This window comes from Electrona antarctica (genome assembly GCF_951216825.1).
Source record: "Electrona antarctica genome assembly, chromosome: 21".
Lineage (NCBI taxonomy): Eukaryota > Metazoa > Chordata > Actinopteri > Myctophiformes > Myctophidae > Electrona > Electrona antarctica.
Window position 1 is genome coordinate 15,914,428 of NC_136802.1, and position 19,923 is coordinate 15,934,350.

Genomic DNA, 19,923 nt, shown 5'->3' on the forward strand with positions numbered 1-19,923 from the left:
AGCTTGATAGGCAAATACTTTTGTCACATTTGTCATCTTCAATGAATTTGTAGATGGTGGTCACTGGTCAGCCACAAAGTCAGTCACTCACAACTGGCCAAAAAATAAAGGTTCTGGTTCTGTTCAGAATTTGTTGCCTCACACCTTTCCACAGAATAATAAGAAATCAGACCTGTCTGAACCGAGTGGTTCTGTGTGTGTGTGTGTCGCTGCTCAACAGTGCCATCCAGCGGTATTGCCGTGGTACTTCCGTGCTCATACATATACACAGACAGACCCATACACAATTACACACAGTCACGCATAGGAGTGGCTAGCACCACTCAAAAAGCTCAACTATAGTGTGGTCGATAAAGCCCGGCTCGATAAAATGCTCATTATCAATAAAACGTAATGAGCTCCATCCCTACTTATGACCCTCTCTCTCTCCACCAGTGCTATTGACGATATTCAGACCGTGGACATCTTGCCAGCAAGGTGCTAACTAGGTGCAACCTCCCATTGACAGCCCATTCATCCAAACAGAAAAGTCCTATCTGATGGTATTAAACAATGTCAAACTCACCAACATTGCAGCTGTACGAAAAGCTTGAATTATCCTCTAACTATCTGCAAAGTGTTTGTTTCATAAAAATCCACCGTAGACATGTTATGAGCTACTTCCTGTCAAGACATTCCTTGTAGATGAAGTGTCAGAGTTTGGAAGCGGTCGTTATCAGTAAAGCAACCTCCTGCTGCCTCCTGCATTATGTGCAAATTCAAAACAGGTGGTACGCAGCATGGGCTGTTGAGTGCGATAGTCACAAATTAAAGGCCCGGCCCTATACCTGGGCCCTCATCAAACCGTGTACACTCTATGGCCCTCATTTATCAACCATGCGTACGCCAAAATATGGCTGTACGCCGAAATTACCGCAACTTTCGGCATTTATCATTTGTGCCAAAGCATGAATTTTAACTTGTGCCAAGACAAAAATCATGCCTGGTCGGGAGCTGTCGTACGCTTTGTCCTCACCTGTTTTTCTGTCGTAGAACAGCGGAGCAGCATTGTTTGACCAGCTGAGAGGCTGTCACAGGCATCGAAACATATGTATTCACTCCTACATTTTTTATATAAAACTATAGGTATGGGCTACAATTGGTAGGAGATTTCCAACTTTACAAGCAATTAAAAACAATGTTGCAAGTTAGATGCGTAAGCCATTTAAACAGTGTTTTGCATGATGAGCACATACATGCGAGGATTTGGGCTGTCTGTGCTGAAATATTTCCATGACGGGACCAGAGCCTTCTCTGGACGGGACGAGCTGCGGAGAGTCCCAACATGGGTAGCCTACTGTAGCCTAATCTACAGCAGACCGATGTCTGAGTTACAGTATGTGCAATCTCCTCCTCGTTTAATAAACCTGACGCGTCGCTCGAATGCCAAATGTGCCGTGCCAGCGCAAGTGGGAACGCATCGGAGATAGTATAGGCTAACCCAGCCTGCAGCCCACCACCACCACCACTGTCCAGTGCATGCCACATGAGGCTACGGTTTTGGCTGCAATATTCATATAATTGATTTGACAGTTGACAGCCCAACCACTGCAGCGACTGCGAGGCAATTTAAATAGACTGTCGAACGTGCTGGTCAGTTGATCACGGTGTCACGGACGGACCACAGTGATAGAGAGAGACAGACAGGACAGGAGGAGCACCTATGCAAAACAGCAGCGTGTGTGTGCCTATTTGTTATTTAATTCATGGTTCACAGGTTCAGGTTTTCGTTCACTAATATATCTTGTTGTATATTAAATTAAAAATACTTTAATAATTTAATATACAACTAACAACACACAGTGACAGTTGCTTGCAAATTGTGATATGTGCGTGCGTGCGTGCGGGCAGGGGGGAAGCGAAGCGAGAGGAGAAACAGACAGGGTAGGCTACAGATTTATTTAATTCATGCAGGTTTATTTATTTAAGATACAACAAGTTGCAAGTTGCGTGTGCGTCTGTGTGTGTGACTGTGTGTGTGTGTGTGTGTTTGTGTGTATGAGAGGGGGCAGCAAGGCAACTTATGCAAGCGAGGGGAACTTTATTTTTCCTGTAACCACGGTTTCCAGGTCGTATTGCAGTTGTTCACGTCGCAAAAACGAGGGCGAGGCTTGATTTCATAGGGCGTGCCAGATTGATTTCAGCCGTCACATTTATTACTGCTAGGAATTAAATTAGGAAGGATCAGCTGTTTGCGATCACTTTATAAATGCCGACTCGACGTGGGTGTACTACGAAAACTACACTCGAATTTGGGGCAGAATTTACACTCAATTGATAAATGAGGGCCTATGTGGCCAGTGCACACGACTTCGCCCGAGGTCGCTTTTCGCCCCCAGGCGTCTTACTGGTTATTTTACAGCAGTGTTTGACAGAACATTTTGATTTAGTTTTAGTCCGTCTTTTGAATAAAATCTCAGTTAGTTTTGGTCACATTTTTGTCAACTTAAATAGTTTAGTGTTTGTCTAGTTTTAGTTAAATAATATTAGTCTAAATATCATAAGATTTTAGTCGACTAAAATGTATTTTGGCAGGCCTAGTAGATGGCGTCGTAATGGCTGATTTTACACATGGTCACATGCTGAAAATAACCGATGTACAAGCTCACGTTTCGCTCTGCGACACGTTGCAACAGAACTGCGTTCCTGCGTCACGGTTAGTTACGCTATATGTAAATCTCGTACCTGCATCCGCAGCCTGGGAGGGAAGGGGGGTTGGGGGGTGCTGCCATCCTACAGATCCCCACAGAGGTCAGCAGCTCAAAGACCCACGTGGACACTTGGAATGATTAGCTCGCTGGGAGCCTGGTGAGCTAGTGGGCACGCACGCAGGAAAAGCACGCACATACACACGCACGCACGCACACAAACACGCACACAGCCTTTATGACAGTGATTTTCAACCTTTTAATTTCAAGGATCCCCAGTTTGACATGCATTAGTCAACGACGGACCCACATTTGATTAAACATTTTTTAATCTTTGGGACCCCAATCTATACTGTAAACTTAAGTCCTCAGTGTTCTAAAATATCTAAAACCACAAAAAGACCCCAGCAAAGTGTTCTAAATCATTAACATTTTTTTTGGCAAAAAGGGTGAAGTGTCCCTTTACAGGGAGAAATGGAATATGGTGACTCTTGCTTCATCAACACATCATGTGCTTTGACAGCAAAGAAATAGGATAGCACTATGTAAGCACTAAGCATACATAGACTACTGTATTCTGGAAGGAAAACAAGGAACTATTCTTTTTTTTGTATCTTTCCAAGTGAGAATTGAATGTATATATTTGTTAAACTTGTAGAATGCTCAAACATTCAAGAAAATAGACGATAGAAGTGTGAAATGTGAATGCAAAGTTGCATTATATGGGACTCTGTTTTAGGTTGTTTCATTTTGGACACAAGGGGGCAGTGTTCACCATTTGTTGGCTTACAGGGATGCAGAATTTTAGCTTTTTCTTTTTCCTTGAGCAAATATCAGAGTACAGGCATAATGATTATGTATTTAGTTTGAGGACACTATCAACACAATAAAATTGTGTTTTATTAATCTCTTGCTAATAAAAATAGAGGACCACTATTCTTGAAAAGGACTATGATGTGTAAAGTATTGGAGCACATCTTATTATAAATATTTTATTGGGTAAAATATGTTTCACCCATGATCAGTGTGGTTCAGTACATTCCTGTCTTACGTATCACGAGGTTTGTTCAAGCTCGCATTCAAACTATCAAAAATATAGTATATTGTCGCTGTTATGCAGAACACCCTCATCTCCATATTTCAACTTTATAGGATTTAGTTCATAAAATAACGCCCTATTACGTTGTGGTGTGACACTGTCACACTGTTGTAGTTAAAATTACAATTTGTGTAAAAGTAAAACAAATGCATCACAGTTAACAGTAAGTATTATGTCTTCAAACATATTCAAGTGATTTCAGTTTGGGGAGAAAATATTTCCAGTCAATCAGTTCAGCACAGCTTAGGGGAGGTGTGTATAGATTGAGTGATATTATTGCACACACACACACACACACACACACACACACACACACACACACACACACACACACACACACACACACACACACACACACACACACACACACACACACACACACACACACACACACACACACACACACACACACACACACACACACACACACAGTGTGTATACATGTATGTAAATTGAAAGTACTGTGGTCGGCTGGACCGAAAGTGGTCTGTATGTATGGTATGCGTGGTTATAATTGGCTGTTCATGGTGACGTAATTAAGATTTGTTTCAATGTCGGACGGGTTAAAGGTAACGTATGTAGGCCTATGTATACATGTGTAAGCTGAAATCTATCTTAATTACGTCAGTATCAACAACCAATAAGGTTGCTTTTAATCTGATCCAGCCGAACACAATACTTGCGCAACTTAGCGCAAGTAACTAGAATTGCACTCTGTCGAGGTGCCAACTTGCGCCTTGCACACAAGTAGGCCATACTTGTGCACAAGCAGAGCGCGCAAGTACTGCTACTAAATAATAGGGACTTTAAGCAACGACGGCTACGGCAGTCCGCTGCGGCTACCGTAAATGGATCAGTGCTCGATACACAAACCTGCCTGCCGTCGCAGCCCTTTCTACTATGGCAGAACCTACACTTACACCTAGTGTCTACAACGCCATGTCATATTGAAATTATAGCTGTCATACATTTACACCGATTGCTCCATCACCTCTCTTATGCTGTGTAATGTGTTGGCATGCTCTGAATGAAGAAATAACACTAATACCATATGTCATATTAACCATGTTTATAAACTCTGTTTTAGAATAACACAGATTGCTCCATCTTCCTCTTTCCACTGCTGATCATGTCCAGTGCAATATCGGCAAGTTAGCTGACGCGCAACGGGGTGTTGCATACCGTGCATACATACATGTATACATACATACGTTACCTTTTACCCACCCAACATTGAAACATATCTTAATTACGTCACCATCAACAGCCAATTAGAGACATGCATAATGAAGAATGTCAAACATTTTGGCTCTGTCGACTGAATCAAAAGCCTTTGAGAAATCAACAAAACTAGTGCGAGAACGATGTTGCATAGCTGTGATTCCTCAATAATCCTACGTAAGCATAGGATTTGATTCAAAGTGGATCTACCACGTCTAAATCCCTTTTGATTGTTTCAGAGCGGAGGCTCAACGAAGGGGATACGACGATTAAGGATGAGTTTGTTGTTGAGTTTTGCAGCAATAGGCCTATCTCACAGAATTTCCCTGCCCCCTTAATACGCCCCCTTTCTGCGTTAGTGGTGATAGCGTGACGTCACTCCATAGACACTACATGTTAACAGAGGTAATTTAAGAAGTCTACAACTTTTGTTTTCTCAAGGTAAGGTTTGTTCTATCTGTTCGAGCTGATTTACCATCTTGTTTGCTTCATAATAATATTGGTCTGTCACATGTTTACATTAGGAAATGTACTTAGATTCTCCAGAGAAAAAAACGTGTAAATGCTAATGTTAAATGACACCACTATCTACCGGAAGGGGGCGTGGAAAGGGGGCTGTGAGATAGGCCTATTGGCCTTAAGGAGATTCCTCGATTGGTGAATGAGAGGTCTCCTTTCTTAGGTGGTGTCGGGATGATCTGGTTTTTATGCCATAAAGTCGGTGCCTTGAATGTGTTGAAGGTATGATTGCAGAGATTGAGCAATAGGTTTTAGAATTGCTTATTTTTCCAGATCAATGCTGGAATATTATCCAGACCAAAATCTTTAGATATTTGGTGGCTGTAGTGTTAATATGTTGTACTTTTAATTTAACTGTTAATAATTGTTTGGTGGCTGCTATAACTTCATTGATGGTAAATGTGGATGTATTGATGTTCAGCGTATCTGTGTAGCCTACTTAGTTACTTTACACCACTGATGATGATAATAATAATAATAATAATAATAATGGTAATAATAATGGTAATAATAATAATAATAATATCTGGGATTTATATAGCGTTTATAAGTACTCAAAGACACTTTACCAGTGTGGGGCCCGGGGTGGAGAGGACAAAAGAAAAGCAACAAAAAATATAGATAAAGAAGTAAAACATAAGAATTAAAAGCAATAACACAGTAAATGTAACGAGTTGAAATCATAGTCAACTCGGGAAGGCTGTTCTGAACAGGTGTGTTTTCAGGGCGCTTTTGAAGGTAGGGAGGGAGGAAGGAGGCATCTTATTTTAAACGTAGGGAGGGAGGAGGCATCTCATTTTGAAGGTAGGGAGGGAGGAGGCATCTCATTTTGAAGGTAGAGAGGGAGGAGGCATCTTATTTTGAAGGTAGGCAGGGAGGAGGCATCTTATTTTGAAGGTAGGGAGGGAGGAGGCATCTTATTTGAAGGTAGGGAGGGAGGAGGCATCTTATTGTTGACCCGCGTTGACAAACAAAATTCTGCTGGATATGTCCCACAGGGGACAGTTGTTGGCCCAAAGTTCACGACGCTGGAACACAAAATGTGTTGGACACTTTAAAGTACATCGTTAATGTTAGACACTTTAAAGTACATCGTTAGCATCATTAACATGTACTAGACACTTTAAATGGGCTGGGCTGGGTATGGGCTGTCAATCAGATGGGACTTTTCTGTTTGAATGTATGGGCTGTCAATCAGATGGGACTTTTCTGTTTGAATGTATGGGCTGTCAATCAGATGGGACTTTTCTGTTTGAATGTATGGGCTGTCAATCAGATATGCTATGAGGCTAATGAGTAAAAAATAAAAAGTAGTAGCAAGTACTAGTACTAGCCTAATACTAGTGATGCACCGAATATTCGTCCGCAGAAAATATTCGGCCGAAAATGGCTAAAAATGCATGTTCGGCATATTCGGTTTCGGCCCGAATAGGCAGAAAATATATCACCGAATAGTGTATGCAATTAATGCATTCAAAAGTGCTGACATTTTTTTATGGACCCATAATAGTGATTATTATTTAAGTTAAGTTTTGCCATAATTTTGACTGACAGACAGACAGACAGACAGACAGACAGACATTTACCGTGGCCAGCTCCTCTCTGCGAACACAGTCGATGAACATTGGATGTCTTCCAGCTCGCCCACACACACGACATCGAACCTCGAGCTGACAGACAGACAGACAGACAGACAGAGACAGACAGACAGACAGACAGACAGACAGACAGACAGACAGACAGACAGACAGACAGACAGACAGACAGACAGACAGACAGACAGACAGACAGACAGGACCTTATTAGTGTAGAAATGCTTTCAGCTGCACTTAATTTTACGTCAGTTTACAGACATTCAAAGAGACTACAACACAAACCAAAGCAACATCATCACATGAAGTACGAACTATGGACTGTAGACAGTACAAAACATACGTACATAAAGTATGAACTATGGACTGTAGACAGTACAAAACATACGTACATGAAGTATGAACTATGGACTGTAGACAGTACACAACATACATGAAGTATGAACTATGGACTGTAGACAGTACACAACATACGTACATGAAGTATGGACTGTAGACAGTACACAACATATGTACATTAAGTATGAACTATGGACTGTAGACAGTACACAACATACATGAAGTATGAACTATGGACTGTAGACAGTACACAACATACGTACATGAAGTATGAACTATGGACTGTAGACAGTACACAACATACGTACATGAAGTATGAACTATGGACTGTAGACAGTACACAACATACGTACATGAAGTATGAACTATGGACTGTAGACAGTACGAACTATGGACTGTAGACAGTACACAACATACATGAAGTATGAACTATGGACTGTAGACAGTACACAACATACATGAAGTATGAACTATGAACTGTAGACAGTACACAACATACGTACATGAAGTATGAACTATGAACTGTAGACAGTACACAACATACGTACATGAAGTACGAACTATGGACTGTAGACAGTACACAACATACGTACATGAAGTATGAACTATGGACTGTAGACAGTACACAACATACATGAAGTATGAACTATGAACTGTAGACAGTACACAACATACGTACATGAAGTATGAACTATGGACTGTAGACAGTACACAACATACGTACATGAAGTATGAACTATGGACTGTAGACAGTACACAACATACATGAAGTATGAACTATGAACTGTAGACAGTACACATACATGAAGTATGAACTATGGACTGTAGACAGTACACAACATACATGAAGTATGAACAATGGACTGTAGACAGTACACAACATACATGAAGTATGAACTATGAACTGTAGACAGTACACAACATACGTACATGAAGTATGAACTATGGACTGCAGACAGTACACAACATACATGAAGTATGAACTATGGACTGTAGACAGTACACAACATACATGAAGTATGAACTATGGACTGTAGACAGTACACAACATACATGAAGTACGAACTATGGACTGTAGACAGTACACAACATACATGAAGTATGAACTATGGACTGTAGACAGTACACAACATACATGAAGTATGAACTATGGACTGTAGACAGTACACAACATACGTACATGAAGTATGAACTATGGACTGTAGACAGTACACAACATACGTACATGAAGTATGAACTATGAACTGTAGACAGTACACAACATACGTACATGAAGTATGAACTATGGACTGTAGACAGTACACAACATACGTACATGAAGTATGAACTATGGACTGTAGACAGTACACAACATACGTACATGAAGTATGAACTATGGACTGTAGACAGTACACAACATACATGAAGTATGAACTATGAACTGTAGACAGTACACAACATACATGAAGTATGAACTATGGACTGTAGACAGTACACAACATACGTACATGAAGTATGAACTATGGACTGTAGACAGTACACAACATACGTACATGAAGTATGAACTATGGACTGTAGACAGTACACAACATACGTACATGAAGTATGAACTATGGACTGTAGACAGTACACAACATACGTACATGAAGTATGAACTATGGACTGTAGACAGTACACAACATACATGAAGTATGAACTATGAACTGTAGACAGTACACAACATACATGAAGTATGAACTATGGACTGTAGACAGTACACAACATACATGAAGTATGAACTATGGACTGTAGACAGTACACAACATACATGAAGTATGAACTATGAACTGTAGACAGTACACAACATACATGAAGTATGAACTATGGACTGTAGACAGTACACAACATACATGAAGTATGAACTATGGACTGTAGACAGTACACAACATACGTACATGAAGTACGAACTATGGACTGTAGACAGTACACAACATACGTACATGAAGTACGAACTATGGACTGTAGACAGTAACCAACATGCATGAAGTACGAACTATGGACTGTAGACAGTACACAACATACGTACATGAAGTATGAACTATGGACTGTAGACAGTACACAACATACGTACATGAAGTATGAACTATGGACTGTAGACAGTACACAACATACATGAAGTATGAACTATGGACTGTAGACAGTACACAACATACGTACATGAAGTATGAACTATGGACTGTAGACAGTACACAACATACGTACATGAAGTATGAACTATGGACTGTAGACAGTACACAACATACGTACATGAAGTATGAACTATGGACTGTAGACAGTACACAACATACATGAAGTATGAACTATGGACTGTAGACAGTACACAACATACATGAAGTATGAACTATGAACTGTAGACAGTACACAACATACGTACATGAAGTATGAACTATGGACTGCAGACAGTACACAACATACATGAAGTATGAACTATGGACTGTAGACAGTACACAACATACATGAAGTATGAACTATGGACTGTAGACAGTACACAACATACATGAAGTACGAACTATGGACTGTAGACAGTACACAACATACATGAAGTATGAACTATGGACTGTAGACAGTACACAACATACATGAAGTATGAACTATGGACTGTAGACAGTACACAACATACGTACATGAAGTATGAACTATGGACTGTAGACAGTACACAACATACATGAAGTATGAACTATGGACTGTAGACAGTACACAACATACATGAAGTATGAACTATGGACTGTAGACAGTACACAACATACATGAAGTATGAACTATGAACTGTAGACAGTACACAACATACATGAAGTATGAACTATGAACTGTAGACAGTACACAACATACGTACATGAAGTATGAACTATGGACTGTAGACAATACACAACATACGTACATGAATATGAACTATGGACTGTAGACAGTACACAACATACGTACATGAAGTATGAACTATGGACTGTAGACAGTACACAACATACATGAAGTATGAACTATGAACTGTAGACAGTACACAACATACATGAAGTCTGAACTATGGACTGTAGACAGTACACAACATACGTACATGAAGTATGAACTATGGACTGTAGACAGTACACAACATACATACATGAAGTATGAACTATTGACTGTAGACAGTACACAACATACGTACATGAAGTATGAACTATGGACTGTAGACAGTACACAACATACGTACATGAAGTATGAACTATGGACTGTAGACAGTACACAACATACGTACATGAAGTATGAACTATGGACTGTAGACAGTACACAACATACGTACATGAAGTATGAACTATGGACTGTAGACAGTACACAACATACGTACATGAAGTATGAACTATGGACTGTAGACAGTACACAACATACATGAAGTATGAACTATGGACTGTAGACAGTACACAACATACATGAAGTATGAACTATGGACTGTAGACAGTACACAACATACATGAAGTATGAACTATGAACTGTAGACAGTACACAACATACATGAAGTATGAACTATGAACTGTAGACAGTACACAACATACGTACATGAAGTATGAACTATGGACTGTAGACAATACACAACATACGTACATGAATATGAACTATGGACTGTAGACAGTACACAACATACGTACATGAAGTATGAACTATGGACTGTAGACAGTACACAACATACATGAAGTATGAACTATGAACTGTAGACAGTACACAACATACATGAAGTCTGAACTATGGACTGTAGACAGTACACAACATACGTACATGAAGTATGAACTATGGACTGTAGACAGTACACAACATACATACATGAAGTATGAACTATGGACTGTAGACAGTACACAACATACGTACATGAAGTATGAACTATGGACTGTAGACAGTACACAACATACGTACATGAAGTATGAACTATGGACTGTAGACAGTACACAACATACGTACATGAAGTATGAACTATGGACTGTAGACAGTACACAACATACGTACATGAAGTATGAACTATGGACTGTAGACAGTACACAACATACGTACATGAAGTATGAACTATGGACTGTAGACAGTACACAACATACATGAAGTATGAACTATGAACTGTAGACAGTACACAACATACATGAAGTATGAACTATGGACTGTAGACAGTACACAACATACATGAAGTATGAACTATGAACTGTAGACAGTACACAACATACATGAAGTATGAACTATGGACTGTAGACAGTACACAACATACATGAAGTATGAACTATGGACTGTAGACAGTACACAACATACGTACATGAAGTACGAACTATGGACTGTAGACAGTACACAACATACGTACATGAAGTATGAACTATGGCCTGTAGACAGTACACAACATACATGAAGTACGAACTATGGACTGTAGACAGTAACCAACATGCATGAAGTACGAACTATGGACTGTAGACAGTACACAACAGTTAGTTGCATGGTGAATGTAAAGTATTTTACCAACCCGTCTGAACGCACATCCAGGGCGATGTTTGTGCTCCGCCTCTTTTCTGCACACTGTGTTCTTTAAATGTACGTCAACTTTCACCATGGGTCTGATCTGTGAGACAAGACAACAACATGATCCAATTCAGTTCAACAACATGACCCAATTCAATTAGCCGTTCGCTACGTCCAACCCAAGCCCGTTCTTGGCCCATATCCCACGTTTGCGATGGTTACTAAGTAAGGATCCTGGTCAATGCTGGTCAAAATGGTTAAGCAGTGTCAATAAATATATTTGCTGTAGCATGTGTGGACCTCAGAAAGAGGGCTTGTTTTCTTACCTTGTTATGAGCAAACTAGTCCATTCCATGAATTATTTCGCTCCATTGTGCAGTTTAATAGTAAATATTAAAAATAAAAATAGGCTCTCATTGACTTCCATTGTAACGGGGAAACAGCTCTCAAAGTCACTCTTTTAGCACATAAGCGAACACAACAAAAGCTGATTCTGACAAGAATCAGGAAAACTCAGTTTTATTTTTAATAAAAAATGTCAACGTTCGTTGTCTTGTTTTGACTAGTTTGTGTAGAAAGAAGATCCTGCCTACGCGAACTTCTGTTCGTGTTGAGTAAAAAACAATCTGATTGGTCCAAATCTGTACACCCACTCCTGAAGCGTATTATTGGAATGCCATGGATGTAAACAAAAGTATTTGATCTCGTCCGCCTGTCGCTAAAAACCATACACAATGGACATGTTTGAGGGAGACACTTTAGAAGACACTTTAGGAGAAATGTCTGGGACTGCTCGTCTGCGAGGCTGCAGCTGGGTGCATCTCAAACAGCTTGGCGACTTGTTTACAAACGAAACCTCGCACGATGTCCCCACGAGAGTTGGGAACACAACAGAACCGCTTCAGTATCTCCAACCAAAATAGTTACTTTATAAATCTATCAAAAGACGAAAATAAAACGGCATGAGTTTTCCTGATGTCATAAACTGAACTCTTGCTTCCTTCCTGCCTGAGTGTCCAAGTTGCTCCTTTACACATGACAGGGGGGAGTTTCCCTGGTTGGACGTAGCGCGTGGAAGGAACACGTTATTCCAACCAGTTCCTTTCCCCTCCATCAGGCGCCCCGGCTGGCCAGGGGGAGGCAGTTTAGAGACCAGGATTACTGCATGTTTTTTTGTGAGGGTACCTACCCTAGGGGACACGGGGAGAACATGCAAACTCCACACAGAAAGGCCCTTTTGACCAACCCCGCCTCGGGTATGGGCACTGATGACGCGGAGGAGGAAACACGCCGCCAGCACCCACAGCGCCCCGAACGGGAATCTAACCCAGGACCTTCTAGCTGTGAGGGGACAGCACTACCAACTGTGCCAGCGTTCCCCCACAAACCCTCTTTCTGAGGTCCACACATGCTACAGCAAATATATTTATTGACACTGCTTAACCATTTTGACCAGCAGTGAAAGCTTGACCAGGATCCTTACTTAGTAACCGTTGCTAATGTGGTATTGGCCAAGAATGGGCTTGGGTGGTGATGTATCTTTAAACAGGGTTCTGTGGATATTTTACCTAATTCCTTGATGTAGCAGTTGAAAATGAATTGGAGATGCAAGCAGGCACATATCCTTCTTTCCATTTGTGGTCAGCAATCAGGTACAGGTTACAAGCATTCGTTCCATACAGTTACAGCATTTGTAGGCCAGGCCGAGCCTGCCTTTCTCTCAGTCCCTCTCTCAGAACGTGTGTGTGTGTGTGTGTGTGTGTGTGTGTGTGTGTGTGTGTGTGTGTGTGTGTGTGTGTGTGTGTGTGTGTGTGTGTGTGTGTGTGTGTGTGTGTGTGTGTGTGTGTGTGTAAACATGTAGGCTGTTTCGGTCAGTCAGTCAGCAAGTTACAACAGATGGTCTATTTTGAAACCATTCCTGAGTGATAAAAGTCACTGTCCACTATATATGACAGGATGAACTCACAGCTGGTGCAAGCTTTAACAGATGGTTCTTAAAGTGTCCCTAGGCCATCTTTAGTGACTTGGTATCCTATATAGCTGACCTCTGCACTCAGGCTTCCCTGCATGTAACCTCCTATAAGCCGAAGTGTTATGTGTACAATTATGACATAATATGTTGAGAGCTATCAAAATATACATCAGTGGGACTTAGCGAACGGCTAATTCTATTCAATTTGATTCAGCTCAGCTCAGCTCAACTCAACTCAACTCAACTCAACTCAATTCGTTTCAACTCAACGGTTGAGTTGTCCATTTTGGCATTTGTGCATTTTGTGTGTGTGCGCCCGCGTGCGTGCATGCGTGCGCGCGTGCGTGCATGCGAAGGGTACCAGATGTAGAAAGGGCGTGTGTCCTGCCCTGCTCGCTTTCTCCTAGAGCACTGGGGGACCTCTACGGGGGTCCCTCAATTATTTTGGGGGTCCCCAGATATCTAAAAACAAGACTCCAGACGTCCCGAAACAAACAGGTCAGACTACTACTTGACCAGAAATAATAAAATAATGTTTGTTTGACACACCATGCATGTTTGAAGCTAAAGAAAGAGAGGAAAGGACAGCTAAAAGAAAGCAAATCACAGTGTGCTGAATTACTAGCTGGTGATTTGTCCAAACAGCTTTTTTGATGGAATACAAAATGCAGAGTGCATTTCCCTGAGTCCATTGACAGCAATGATTAATGCTCAGTGTTTGTGAGGTATTATCCATCCATCCAAGCTACTCAAGCTATGGAAACATTTCTCCCACAAATGCAGGTTAAACCAATAGGCATTATTGTTTTAAAAAAAGCACACATTTTATATAAACATTATATTATCATATCTCCGTGAAAACATGGTATATTTCGTTCAAATCACAACTACTCGATAGATTATAGTCTAGAGAAAACGCGCCGACAGTCATGCCCACGCGCCCACACTCACAACAGTACAGTCATGCCCACGCGGCCACACTCACAACAGTAGAGTCATGCCCACGCGCCCACACTCACAACAGTACAGTCATGCCCACGCGCCCACACTCACAACAGTACAGTCATGCCCACGCGGCCACACTCACAACAGTACAGTCATGCCCACGCGCCCACACTCACAACAGTACAGTCATGCCCACGCGGCCACACTCACAACAGTACAGTCATGCCCACGCGCCCACACTCACAACAGTACAGTCATGCCCACGCGGCCACACTCACAACAGTACAGTCATGCCCATGCGGCCACACTCACAGCAGTACAGTCATGCCCACGCGGCCACACTCACAACAGTACAGTGATGCCCACGCGGCCACACTCACAACAGTACAGTCATGCCCACGCGCCCACACTCACAACAGTACAGTCATGCCCACGCGGCCACACTCACAACAGTACAGTCATGCCCACGCGGCCACACTCACAACAGTACAGTCATGCGGCCACACTCACAACAGTACAGTGCGCGTAAAACCGATGGCGAAACGCCGCTAAAAATCCCAAAAAACGCGCTCTGTGTGCAGGACCCTTTAGTGCTTTTTTCTGGGTTTTATCCTCGTAGCAGTTTTTGTATTGACCTGTACTTTCCTTTGAACTGCAGCAGCTGGCGGGCCACAGGCCCAAAGGCTCAGCACCCCATTCAACCGTTATCACCCGATAATCAAGAAAATCTTCGTAATCAGCACCTTAGAAATACCCCCAGTATGTGATAATCAACATACTGGGAAATCCGGAAGAGAAACTATGGGAGCGTTTGCTTTTTGTGTCACTGATGTCAATGACGGAGGCGCGCCACGTGAGGCACCGCCGAGCGAGGCGCTAGCCGAGCGAGTCGCCATGCCGAGCGTTGCGAAGGCCACCAGACCCGACTCAGCGCCGTCCGAGTTACGTCCCGATAGGCAGAGAATAGTATTAGTAGGCCCTAGTTTCCATGCGCCGACAATAAAGTTGGAAATGACACGTTCAGCAGGGGGAGTCCTTGACCAGGCTATGTCTGCACCACCCTGCATGCGTGTAGTCCGGGGGAATACAGCCAAACACCACAATGTCTAGTATGCCAGTATGGCCATATTGGCCGTATTCCAACGTCCTGATAACGGTTGATTTTGTATATTTAATACAGTGATAACGGGTGAATCGGCTGAGCTCAAGAGATTGTGATGTCATGACATACTTTTTATTAGTGTTTTTTCTATTCATTTGGTCATTAAGGTCCACAGAATGAGAGGCCTGCTCTGGTCATTAAGGTCCACAGAATGAGAGGTCTGCTCTGGTCATTAAGGTCCACAGAATGAGAGGTCTGCTCTGGTCATTAAGGTCCACAGAATGAGAGGTCTGCTCTGGTCATTAAGGTCCACAGAATGAGAGGCCTGCTCTGGTCATTAAGGTCCACAGAATGAGAGGCCTGCTCTGGTCATTAAGGTCCACAGAATGAGAGGTCTGCTCTGGTCATTAAGGTCCACAGAATGAGAGGCCTGCTCTGGTCATTAAGGTCCACAGAATGAGAGGTCTGCTCTGGTCATTAAGGTCCACAGAATGAGAGGTCTGCTCTGGTCATTAAGGTCCACAGAATGAGAGGTCTGCTCTGGTCATTAAGGTCCACAGAATGAGAGGTCTGCTCTGGTCATTAAGGTCCACAGAATGAGAGGTCTGCTATGGTCATTAAGGTCCACAGAATGAGAGGCCTGCTCTGGTCATTAAGGTCCACAGAATGAGAGGCCTGCTCTGGTCATTAAGGTCCACAGAATGAGAAGTCTGCTCTGGTCATTAAGGTCCACAGAATGAGAAGTCTGCTGTGCCAGAAACATCACAAAATAAAGTTATTAATTAAAAAAATTAAGTTAATAAAGCCATTGTTGTCACACTATAAGTTAGCATGTGACAATTGTGACATGGGGTTTTCATGATTCTGAATCTTCTTTCTAATTATTTGTTTTGGCCCAAAGAAAATTGTGTTTGTTGTCATGATTTGTCACAACTCGAGTTGGCTTCGTACGACACATAACGTCTTTAAATAAATACTTTTTGAAAGGTCTATAGACGTCACACTGATAAGCAACAGCATGCGCACGCATAAAGGCAGCAGAAGAACACCACCTCTTATAAGATGGAATGGAAAAGTTCTAACTGCACCATCAAACTTTCAGATGCTGTTTTTCTCCCAGTGTGGAGGAAGAATGAATAGGGTTTTTATTGTGATCTCTCGCCCTTGAAATATATAATCCTTGGTTTCTGTTGTGTTTGAACAATAATAGCAATTCAAAGGAGTTGTCCTCAAAACCACACCTCCAGTCGCTGTCATAAGAACGGGAGGTGCGCTCATGATCACGGCAGCAGATCCTGTTTGTCCACGGCTGCACGCGCACCTGCAGCCCATCAAGTATAATGTATGCTTCGTCCCGCGATGGTGTCGCGCACGCAGACTTCTAAGCTCACACGATGCGATGTGATCTTTTATATCAGCTGTTCTCTGTACGCAATACTGTTGCGCTTTGAAGTATAAATGTCTCCTAGGGTGCACCTCACTAGTGTGAGGACTGAAACCAGCGCTCCCCAAAACAACAGGTTTGGAGATCTGTTGGGAATTGATTACATGAAACAGTCACCCGTGCGCTCAGTCCCAATGTTTGTAAACAATGAATTGGTCTATGGGGAAAACGCATTGGGAATTATGTCCTGGGCGTGGCGTCGTCATGAAAGGGGGCGGGACTACGACGCTCTATTGACCCTCACCTGTACTACATCACTGAACTGTACCGACTCACCGCTGCAGAATCACCGATCTTGTTGAAGTTCAGATGTCCATTTGACTCCAGCTCTTGGTTGGCTTTAACCAGAGCCATGTCCACGTAGCTCTTCAGGACAGGTGACAGCAGGTTGTAGTGTTTCTGTCCTGTTGCCAGGCAGAACCCAGCGCTCAGGACCAATAGGATCAGCATATTCTGCAGCGTGGATCCTGAACAGGACAAACAGAGGCTTCATTGTGTAACCCCATCCCACTAACACTTAGCGCCTCCCCCTTTATGTAAATGAGATACAGCTGTATAAGGAGAACTCTAAAGGTTAGCGCCTCCCCCTTTATGTAAATGAGATGCATCTGTATAAGGAGAACTCTAAAGGTTAGCGCATCCCCCTTTATGTAAATGAGATACATCTGTATAAGGAGAACTGTAAAGGTTAGCTCCTCCCCCTTTATGTAAATGAGATACATCTGTATAAGGAGAACTCTAAAGGTTAGCTCCTCCCCCTTTATGTAAATGAGATACATCTGTATAAGGAGACCTGTAAAGGTTAGCTCCTCCCCCTTTATGTAAATGATACATCTGTATAAGGAGAACTCTAAAGGTTAGCGCCTCCCCCTTTATGTAAATGAGATACATCTGTATAAGGATAACTCTAAAGGTTAGCGCCTCCCCCTTTATGTAAATGAGATACATCTGTATAAGGAGAACTGTAAAGGTTAGCTCCTCCCCCTTTATGTAAATGAGATACATCTGTATAATGAGAACTCTAAAGGTTAGCTCCTCCCCCTTTAAAATGAGATACATCTGTATAAGGAGAACTGTAAGGTTAGCTCCTCCCCCTTTATGTAAATGAGATACATCTGTATAATGAGAACTCTAAAGGTTAGCTCCTCCCCCTTTATGTAAATGCAATACATCTGTATAATGAGAACTCTAAAGGTTAGCTCCTCCCCCTCCACTCACGCACACATGCACGCGCGCATACACACACATCAGACAGCTGACATGAAATGGACATTCTGTACTTTAAGTACATTTTGATGCCAATACTTTTGTAGTTTCACTCGAGTACAACCAAATGGACCCTTATGGGACCATTTGATTAAGCTCTATCATTAACTGGGGACCACCTAAGATTTGATTAAGCTCTATCATTAACTGGGGACCACCTAAGCCCCTCAAGGACCACTGGTTGAGCTCTATCATTAACTGGGGACCACCTAAGCCCCTCAAGGACCACTGGTTGAGCTCTATCATTAACTGGGGACCACCTAAGCCCCTCAAGGACCACTGGTTGAGCTCTATCATTAACTGGGGACCACCTAAGCCCCTCAAGGACCATTTGATTAAGCTCTATCATTAACTGGGGACCACCTAAGACCATTTGATTAAGCTCTATCATTAACTGGGGACCACCTAAGCCCCTCAAGGACCACTGGTTGAGAACGACTGGTGCAGACCAATGGTTCTCAATGTGGGGTCCGGGGACCCCCAGGGGTCCTTCCTTTTTATACTCTGGGCTTTTCAAAAGTAGCAGATCTACAAAGCCCATAATGCGTCACTTTCTGCTGTGCTATGAGCTTGTAGATCTGCTATTTTTGAAATATCATGAACATTTGTGAAAATCTTTCAAATGTATAGTTTTCAAAACTATCCTAAATAATTTTTCCTTTAGTTCTTGTCAGCAATGTATCTTTTTTTTCTTTTAAAATAATTCGCGAAACTAGCAGATCTACAAGCTTGTGAGCTTGTAGATCTGCTACAGTATTTTTCACTACTTTACTTTTCTTTCTTTTTTTAAAAAACCTTTTTCTACTTTTCAGAGCGTTTTAAATCCCACCCGGTTCAAAAATAAAACCAACACTAAAACCAATGAAAACTCAAATAAAACTAAAGTGAATAAAACAAACGGAACTGGCAAATTCGATGCAGAAATTATCAACGAATGAACAATAAAAACAAATGGTTGATTCAACAGCATAATTGCCTTTAAATAAAAACAAATGGCATAATTACCTTTATCTTCAGAGCAGAATGTGGTGTTGTGGTTCAGTCTGGAGAGAACTGATGCACAAGACTGTTTGTCCCAACCTAACCCTAGCTTTGTGACCACTCCCAGTCCCCACGCACGCACGCACGCACAGACACACACTTCCCAGAACCCCCTCCCATCCCCCTCCTCTGGAATGCTAAGGCCTCACAGTGTGCACGCACGCACGCACGCACGCACGCACGCACGCACGCACGCACGTCACACACACACACACAC

General features: G+C 42.2%; 1 protein-coding gene across 1 annotated transcript; it reads right to left on the reverse strand.

Moving 5' to 3' along the window:
* Positions 1–5,034: 5,034 nt before the first annotated feature.
* Positions 5,035–19,782, reverse strand: LOC306913937 (uncharacterized protein). The gene is made up of 5 exons (XM_079490774.1): positions 19,671–19,782; positions 17,676–17,866; positions 11,941–12,036; positions 7,113–7,196; positions 5,035–6,554 (listed from the first exon to the last, which is right to left on the reverse strand). The coding sequence occupies exons 2-5, from the start codon at positions 17,847–17,849 to the stop codon at positions 6,474–6,476; spliced, it is 435 nt and encodes a 144-aa protein (XP_079346900.1). The 5' UTR covers positions 17,850–17,866; positions 19,671–19,782; the 3' UTR covers positions 5,035–6,473.
* Positions 19,783–19,923: the final 141 nt, after the last annotated feature.

Bases quoted from the DNA above. Each gene is read 5' to 3' on its own strand.
- LOC306913937 (XM_079490774.1), bottom strand. From the start codon at position 17,849: ATGCTGATCCTATTGGTCCTGAGCGCTGGGTTCTGCCTGGCAACAGGA. The intron at 12,037-17,675 runs GTGAGTCGGTAC...CTTGTCTCACAG, and splicing joins AGATCGGTGATTCTGCAGCG to ATCAGACCCATGGTGAAAGT. The intron at 7,197-11,940 runs GTTGGTAAAATA...TCTGTCTGTCAG, and splicing joins CTGGATGTGCGTTCAGACGG to CTCGAGGTTCGATGTCGTGT.